Source organism: Amphiura filiformis, chromosome 16 (assembly GCF_039555335.1).
Source record: "Amphiura filiformis chromosome 16, Afil_fr2py, whole genome shotgun sequence".
In the NCBI taxonomy this organism is placed as follows: domain Eukaryota; kingdom Metazoa; phylum Echinodermata; class Ophiuroidea; order Amphilepidida; family Amphiuridae; genus Amphiura; species Amphiura filiformis.
The window spans coordinates 60750687-60760468 of record NC_092643.1 but is presented as its reverse complement, the minus strand read 5'-3'; the positions used below and the strand labels follow the sequence as shown (position 1 = coordinate 60760468).

The window sequence follows — 9782 nt, the reverse complement described above, 5'->3', positions numbered from 1 at the left end:
TCAAGGGCGCACGTCACTAAATCTACCACATCCCAAAATTTGTTGGGGAGGCCCGATGCAAAATGGGGGTGGGGGGGCTTAAAAGTTTTGACCCTCCTAAGGGGGGGGCTGAAAAATTGAGTTTATATGCTTTTCTATGGCAGGGGGCGGGGACCCAAACACCAAATTTCCCTGCACTTAGGGGGGGCAAATAGACAATTTTTGCCAGGCTTATTGATAATAATAATCGTATGGTAGGCCTATTGCATATCGTATTCCCCATCTCTCAGTGCCCCCTCCCCTCCCTCTCTCCCCCTCTCTCTCCTCTCTTTTTCCTCTTTCTTCTTCCTCTTTTTTACCTTGCACTAGGGGGCGGGGGCCCAAAATCCAAATAGGCCATTTTTGCCACGGGGGAAATTGCCCCTTGTCCCCGGCAGCTACGCCACTGCTATGGGGTTGACCCATAATTTTCATGTGGGCCTCGGCCCTGAAATTTTTTAGATCTGAAAGTGTTTGTGAATGGTAGTATAGTAGACCTATAATGCTATCCCCAGGTCAAACATCTTTCTTCAATATCTTTTTTGCCAAAAGTTAATCATTGGTAGAAAATTATTTCTGGTTTAGACCATTGGGGCCTATGTGTTTTATAATTAATTTATTGGGTATCCACTTGAAATTGACACACCAAAAGATGTTGATTCAGTTTTGAACATAAATAGAGGATCATAATCTTCATGATGCAGTCATGTCTACAGTAGAATTCATCTCGACCTTTGCAGGACTTAACCCCATTAAAAGCTATTAAACCAAGATAACACTCATTGAAACAGCTCAACTGATTAAATCGGATCTTCTCTGGCTGTGCACATGTGACTGTTTTCATGTGCGATACTCGCAATAAAGTTTGCGTATTATAGCTTCAGTTGGGTAACCGATTATAAAGGAACTAGGAAACAATGGTATGTGTACTTTTGTTCACGAAATGAGACAAAGACCTGCTTTTTGTTAACCAGCATTCTTCAAAATGAGCAACATAATGATTGTTGACTTAACACGGTTTGGAAATAATTTCTTCATATTTTTGGTGTTATCTGTCGTTTACATATCCTTCCTAAAACACAAAAGTGCGACCCTCTCCAAACATCTAAATTAGCTAAAAATTTAGGACATGTTACAAAACTTTATTTTCTAGAACCTATTTAGAATAATTTAGATGTAGCTTTTACCGTTTTTTTGTGGCATCCTTCAGAAGTGAGCGGTCCGATACCAATATTTTCGGTCAAATCTCCATTCAATTAGGGAGTGTTCATAAATACTTTGGTAGGGGGGCTGGAAAATATGTAGGGGGGTCATAAAATTTTAGGAGTTCTGAAGAGGGGGGTTAAAAAGTTTTGAGTGTATGAACAGGGGGGTTAAAAAGTTTTTGGGCACGTAGAGGGGGGTGTAAAACTTTAGCAACATTAGTCCTGAAGCAAAAAATATAAAATAGCCTGAAATTTTTTTCGCGCGCTACGCGCGCAAATGTTCCCCTAAAACCAGAACAAAAGTTCATTCCAGATAAGGGTATTTGATCAGGTCCTTTATGTATTTTGAAAAGTCATTCAATATAAGTATGAAGTGTTAAAAATTTTCTTGTTGTCTATAACTTAATTTTGAGGTTTGTGTCAGTTCCTTCTGATCTGCTCTTTTAATCACCAAAAGACTGCAATAACTTTGTTCTTCTTTAGTGTTGACAATTTTTACAATAATGTTTCATGCAGTACAGATTATTAATTTATTATCAACTAAATCATGTTGCTTTACAATTATAGGCGGAGGAATCTTGGAGAACCGGGGTACACGTTTCCCCCCTAATCGTTTCCATGGGGACATCCCCTAAAAATCCTATAGAAGAAAAAATAAAAACAATAACTGCCCTATGCAACTTTTTTAGCACATCGAAAAGCACTGTGTTTTGGGCCCAAATAGGGTAAAATTGCAAAATTTTGCGCTTCGCGATCACACGAACTGGCCCAGCAAATAGCAAAACACCCCATTTCGGCAGTAGCGTAGCCAGGGGCAAGGGGGGAAAGTGCCCCATGACAAAGATGAATGAAAAATGAAAGATAAAATCTGGAGGGCAAAGGAAAAGAATAGGGGCAAGGAACCCCTTTTCCACCCAAATTCACCATGATCATGGGCCAAAATAGTGTCAAATACAAAACGTTTGCGCGCTGTATGCGCACATTGTCACAATAAAGGCATTTTCATCCCCATCATGGGAGAAAATAGAGTACAAATGAGGGGGGGGGTCAAAATAGTTTTGAACCTAATATGAGGGGGGGGTCAAAAAAGTTTTAGGTCCATTAAGAGGGGGGGTCAAAAAAGTTTTGGGTTCGCGAAGAGGGGGGGGTAAAAAAAATTTCGACATGAAAAAAATATTTTCCAGCCCCCCACCAAAGTATTTATGAACACTCCCTTAACACGGGGAGTTGGCTAGCTATGCCTTGCCCTCACTCATATTTTACAAAAGTGCGACCATTTCTGAACATCTAACCTAGCTGTAATTTTAGGTCATGTTAGAGAAATATATTTGCTAGAAGTTTTGGAGAATAAATAAAATATTGGCTGGTTATTTTTCACACAGTGATGTTAACTATAGGCAATTGTCCATTCTCCCAACATACATCATTTGTACAGGTCACGCGTCAATGGTGAGAGCACTGTGTATTGTGTATAGGAAAACGGACAGTAACTGCAGTATGTTGACCGTAACTTGAGAAAGCGTTGGAGGGTCAAAAAGGTTTAAGATTAATAGGCCTATTTAGCAATTTAAAAATACATGCTGACTTATCAGGCCTAAAGTTGTTGCATGCTAAAATATGTTCAGCACATGCGGAGCAGCCAGGGGGCAAGTCCCCCTCGACTTGAACTTGGCCAGTCGAGGGTCTTCCCCCTTTTTTGCATTGGCATTTTCATCAATTTTGCCCACTGCCCTGAAAGTCACCTTGACCCACATGTGGGGAAAATTTTGTGCACATGCCAAATCTTTGGGAACCGGATTTGCAAACCCGGCGAGCACGTCGAGCAGGAAATCTTGCATATCAGAATGTCATTCCATACTTTTCCCCGGGACTTTTCCCCCTTTTCACTTGCCAAAAATTGCTTGCGGGGGGACTCAACTTTGGAAGTCTGACAGTGAGTCATTGGTGAGGGGAGTTTAAAAATGGGGGGATGTAGCCCCACATCTCCGTCACCCATTTTGGTGAGTGCCCAGGGACTTGCACAGCCCCTAGTAGGTCAAACTATATATGTTCTAAATCCTTTAATATGAATAGATAAATATTTTGGACTTATTTTAAACATAATTTGAGCAATTTTGAATTTTGACCCAGCTGCTGTATAAACTTTGCCCGGAAACTTTGCCCTCGGATAGGAAAAATGTTTTGTGTCTAAATTTCGAAGGAAGTCGGAAGTTTTATTTAGTAATGTGCGCCCTTGAAAACGTCCTTCCCATCATGCTTGGCAAGACTACCCAATGGCAATATGGCGACCGCCACGTCCCCGAAATCTACGGTCATGGGGCCAGAAAAATTAACAGATATTGACGAAATTCAAGCAGCATTTGAGTCTCTTTGCACCGACGAAGTAAGTTAAGGGGATACCCCATTCTTTTATGACATATCTGTTTTTATGTGTTATTTGCAGGGTTCACAACAGCTCCGCGTACGTATGACACATTTTAAGCTTACTTCACTTCAATTAATATACTAAAATGCAGCAAACCTAAGTTTGACGAGCGCGACTACCGTGATGTTGCAAATTCGGCGCTAACAACGCGTACGGCGCACAGTTCATTCATAAATTTCCACTCGGCAACAACAGATCGCCTCAGCAGCCAATCAGAGACAAGTGCGTGCAACACAGTAAATACGCGATGTATACTTAAAATACGCACTCGTCAAAGCCAGGTTTACTGCATTTTTATAGTATAGCCTATTAGGTATGCTAGGTGAATTCAAATTTGCCATCAAACTGCATCATTTTATATATCAAATTAAAGCCCTTGAGTAAACAAAGCCAAAACTGAAAACCTTTTTTTCATAGCACTTTCCGTAGCAAAGTTACATCTTGTCAAAGAGAGCGTGGAGGGAGGAGAGTGTGGCCTAGCGGTTAAGGCATAGGACTGTGAACCCAAGGGTCAAGGGTTCGAATCCCAGGTCCGGCTCTTTGTGTCCTTGAGCAAGACACTTCACTCTACTTGCTTAGTGCTTCGGAGGGCACTTTAAGCTGTCGGTCCCGTGTACATGCATATTTTCTCACATTAATGTAGTGTGCACGTTAAAGAACGTCACAAGGCTATTCGAAAAGAGCAGGGGATCATCCCGGTCATGTTGACTGTACTTCAAAATACACTCATCTACTCTTTGACGAGCGTATACTACCGTGATGTTGCTAAGTCAGAGCTAGCAACACGTCATGATGTACGGCTCAAAGCCATATAAAATTTCCACACTTGGCATGCTCGGCAACAGCAGGTCGCCTCAGCAGCCAATTCTGAATTAGAGACGCGTTTCAATGCAGTCATACAGTAGATATGTGATGTGCGCTTAAAATAGGCTTTACTGCAAAATATTATAGGCTGTTAATACAACGGCTTTGGGTAGACGTTCGTTTTTCGTATCTCTTTCCTGGCGATCTTTTCTTTTAGACCACCCGAGTTAAATAAGGTTAAAATAACGAATTTATCAAATTAAACTTTCGCATCAAGTTTAAACATGTTCTTAGCTATACAAACATACCTTTTATTTTATCAAACAAGCTTTATTTTGTTCCAAAATCCGTGTTTTTATCGCAATTTTTGACGTAAAAGAGCTGAATGCAAAACCGGTGATGCAAACTTTAAAACTTTCGCGTAGCACGAGTGCTTGATGTACGCTTGTTTTGACAGTGATTTACGCTCGCGTATCAAGCATTTTCAACCGTGTTTGACAGTATTTTACTGCATGACGCACATTTTGCATAATTATTCAAGATGGCGAATTTCTCGAAAAACACGATGTATTTTATAGAGTTGGTCCTAGTCGACTAGGTGGCAGCAAATAACCACGACTACGAGTATAGTCGCGACTATCTATGGTCAGAATTGGACCAAAAAATCGGGTGAAAGTTTGATGCAAATTTACAATAACAAGTCAACAAGACCAATTTAATGATGATTTATGGACTTTATGATTACTTATTTGATAGTGTTACTATTGGTAAGACAATAACTAACATTTTTTATCACATTTTCACAGTATATATATATATATGTGACACGATCTGGTCCATGGGGGCCAAAGGCGGCAAATATGAAACTGAGATAAAGGTAAAAATATGGAGTAAAAAACAATACAATACAAGAAAATAGACATCAAAAAACTTCATAACTTTAGAACCAAGTATGCTAGACCTTCGGTGTTTTCAGTAAATGATAGCCTATTGTATGTACAATGTACATTGTAGGCCTACATAAAGTAATAATACCTCAATTTTCAAAAATGCCTCCTTTGGCCCCCAATCCCCATAGACCAGATTTTGTTCGAGCAAATTTGTGGCTTGTGTTTCTCGAGCAAACCAGATTGTGTCACATATACACAAGTATTTGGTTGGTTTTGGTGCGGATATCTGGCACTTTTAATGTGATTTTGTAACATTTAAATATAGTTGCGTTTGGTGACTTTTGGTTTAATTTTCAATAGTCGTAGTCACGACTACCAGTAATAGTCGCGACTAACGACTATTGGCGACTTAGTCGCCCAACTCTAGTATTTTACTTTAAAAAATTTCATCATTTCACAAATTCTTTGCCATTTTCCACTCATCTAATCATGTTTTCACGTGACGGAAGTGATGCTGATTTTATGAAGGTATGTTTTTTTGCATTTCCAATAATTTTTGAATTATTTTTTGAGACAAAAACTTCTGTGCAGAATAGCCGTTTTCACTTGTTTTCAAAAAGTTGTTTTAACCTTGTTTTTTACCCCATAATTTCCCTCATTTATCGAAGCCCTGCCCTCCTTCCAATACATTAAACCTTGACTTCAAAGTGTTTGGCAACTGTTTAACCTTGATGCAAAAGTAATAATTTAGTCCCTACATGTATATAGCGAGGGTGGTCTAAAAGAAAAGATCGCCTCTTTCCTTGTTGGAAAGGTATAACGTTGACGAGATAGGAACATGTACCGAACATCCGGGAGTCCGGGACCTACTCTGCCATGTTTGGCTGAGTAACGGTACATGAACACGGTCTTTTGTGCCAGTGTAAATTAGTCATTGTGTAAAGCTGTGTTTATACCCATAGGTTACTCATCATCAGACTGAATCATTGTCGTTAACAGTTATGTGTGCAATTCTAGAGAACGTTGACAGGCAGAGGGTGTCAATATAGGCCTACGTGTCGCTTTTGAAAAACAGCGATTCATGCGCATGCTCAGCAGGCAAATCGACGGTGATTTAGTACACTGATCATGCGTATGCGATTCAGATTTCTGCAAAAGCGATTGAGTATAAATGCATCTTTTTTTACTGGCGATTGTGTGTTCTCAAGTGGGTTTTATCATGTTAATTAGTGACCTGACACACATTTGTATTGGTTCGATCAAACATTGATTTTTTGTACTGGATCGTTCAAGCATCTCCAACAAATTTTTCAATGTAAGTGCCTCTGGCCCTAGTGGAAGTAAAAACAGATAATATGGCCAGAGTTCTAGGGCTAGCTCTGGGTAACACCAATTAGAAAATCAGCCAATTGGATGGCTATCACCTATCGACAGATCAGCATTCAGACCACTTAGGTTTAAGTCTTTTTTCTCAAAAATTTCCATGTGTGAAGAAGCGGAGCTCCCTAACCAAGACAGTATGAAACGAGACCAAGTCAATTCTGAGTTCAAGAACACCATCGCGCATGTGTACCGTATGGCCCTTTTAGCCTGACGTCTTCGCTCAAACAAGGAAACCTCAGGTTCATCACGGATTCACTCGCCTTGCGATTCTACACCAGTTCCACCACCAGTTGAAATAAAGTCAAAACTTCTCGAAAAAAGCGTTGTCATTTTGTAGTCCTTGTTAGTATAGTACATACATTACATCAGACCTTGTGCAAAATTATTAAGAATGGGCTGCCGGATGGTAATAGTACAGTGCAGTACTAACGCTGTTACTTTCGTATTCAACGAGTATGACAATTTTGACATCCTTGTCTGTTTACAAGCAGAGAGGTAGACAAAAGACCTGTCAAAACTGTTCCGGTTATCCAAACACTCAAGTATTAGAAGGATGGTTCACAATAGAGTGATTCACGCACCATGAATAGGGATTAAAAAGCTGTGAAGGGGGACCATATGCTTCTATTGTCCAGTTTGCCACCAAGATTTTGAATGCATGATCATATCAGTAAATGAATATTTTGTTCTGGGACTGATTATTCGGACTAGTAATAGTAGTTCACTTAATTTGTAAAAAGGATTTGGCAAAATATTATGGATTCATATGACTCAGCGTCACGAACATTGTACACCAACGTTTGTTTCTTTTTTAATTTATTTAGGAGGACATGACAAAAGAAATAGAACAGCTGCTTGAAAAGCAAACACAGCTTGAAGGTAAAATGAGCACTCTTCATCATATTGGGTGAGTATTTCATCTTTTTGTCATAATACTGATTGAGGGATTCAACAGGTTCCCTGTTAATGAAAGCCTATTAAGCTATTTGTTGTACATGTGTGTCAATCGATTCATTTGATGTTTAATGATGCAATATCCACTTTTGGTACTTAAACCAATGTAGAGTTTTGATAATTTTGTTGATTGATGTACAAATTAAAAGCATAATGTGCAATTTTGATGCTAACAAGTTGGTAAGTTTATGATTGATTGATTGATTGATTGATTGAACGATTGATTGATATAAGGGGATATAATTATGTGTATTCCAGGGTGGTGAATTATAGGGTGAAGGGGCAAAGAATTCTGGCAGGCCAACAGGGAGAGGAGAGGCAAAGATTTTTTAGCAGGCCAAAAGGGGGGGGGGGGGGCAAAGATTTGTTGGCATGTCAAAAGGGAGGGTGTGAGCAAAGATTATTTTTGGCATGCGATATTAAGAATTCACTGCCCCCCTGGTTCACGTGATTATTACACAGCCTCTAAGAATGTCATGTTTACTTTTCTTTCCAGACCTAATCTGCAACATGTGCATACTGATGCCAATCAACTGGGAAGCATGATCTCGTTCACCTCCAATCTGGCGGAGAATGTTAGCCGCAAAGTCAGACAGCTTGATGTAGCAAAGGTAAAACTTTCTTGAACAGTCAAAAAATGTTTAGTAGTTTAAAATTGATCCTGAAGTACTTTCATGCACGCCCACTTGAAAAAATATACTTCGATTACCTCCTATGGAAGACATAACCTTAATATCCCACACAGGGGGTGTAGACTTCAAATGGGGTTACATGAATGGGTAACATAAACCCATTTAAATTTACGCTTCATCTGTGGGAGGTTAAGGTCATGTCTTCTAGGGGGTGTATGGATTTCAACTGGAATAGCCTAATAAGTCGAACCACTAAGAGGGAGTAAAATGGCAAATGATAAAGATCCATTATTCCTACCTTAAGGGGGTACTACACCCCTGGCCAATTTTGTGCCTATTTTTGCATTTTTCTCAAAAATTATAGCGCATTGATGAAAAGTAAGATATGTATATTATTGGGGCAAGGACTACAGCTACTGCACTGAAAATTCAACAACTCAAGGCAAGTAGTTATTGATTTATTGATCAAATACTGGTTTTCCCTCATTTTTGACTGTAACTCCACAACTGTTGTCTGTGCTAAAATAAAATTTCCATTGCAGTAGTTGTAGTTCTTGCCCCTATAATATACATATCTTACTTGTCACCAATGCGCTATGATTTTTGAGAAAAATGCAAAAATAGGCACAAAATTGGACAGGGGTGTAGTACCCCCTTAAAGACACAGGCTGTAAGTCGTCATATTGTTACGAATTGGGTTTGGCATTTTGTACAAGTTTCTCACCCTATGGTTCAGCACCAATTATTTTCAGGAATACTGCCCTCATTTTAAGTTGGATGGAGATTTAAATTGGGTTGTCAAGAGAGGGCGACAAAATTTAGTTGGGATTTGGCAATCAATTTTTGGAATCAATATTTTGCACCTGTTTTTTTTCCTTTGTATGCTTGATGGGAGTTCTTAGACAATTTGATTTTTCTCAGGAGTCTGAGTTTTGCCAGCTATGCATGCAGATCTAAAGGTAAAGAGTGGTGCATTATTACTTGAGTGATTTTTGGGTATTTGGAGAAATGAATTATTTTTGATATGGGTGAAGCTTTGGCTGTTTAATGTTTGACACACAGGTTGTGTTAACATGACTTGTTGCCTGGATTTTGTTTTTCTTGATGGACAAGATTTTTGTGACGAGTTTGTTATTTTTCTTGAGCTGTCGTTGTTCTGGAGATTGCTGATGACGCCACACAGCAGTTTCGAGCAATGGTTGTTCTTTGTTGCTGAGAATAAGGAAATTGTATTCTCAGTTTTAAAATTTTATTTTTCTAGAGCCGTCGTTGTTCTTGAGATAGCTGATAATTGGCAGCAGTTTCGAGCAATGGTTGTTCATTGTTGCTGAGAATAAGGAAATTGTATTCTCGGTTTTAAATTTTGTTTTTCTTGAGCTGTTGTTGTTCTGGAGATTGCTGATGACGCCACAGCAGTTTCGAACAATAGCTGTTCGTTGTATCTGGGAATGAGAAAATTGTATTCTCAGTT

The 9782-nt window shown here is 39.3% G+C and overlaps 1 protein-coding gene across 1 annotated transcript in view; it reads left to right on the top strand.

The window, feature by feature from the left end:
• The first annotated feature begins 3504 nt into the window (after window positions 1–3504).
• The window catches only part of LOC140136291 (conserved oligomeric Golgi complex subunit 4-like), a 31601-nt gene continuing 25323 nt past the window's right edge, over window positions 3505–9782 (top strand). Inside the window, 3 exon segments of the mRNA XM_072158018.1 lie at window positions 3505–3606; window positions 7550–7632; window positions 8176–8290. Of these exon segments, the coding sequence (XP_072014119.1) occupies window positions 3505–3606; window positions 7550–7632; window positions 8176–8290 (300 nt within the window).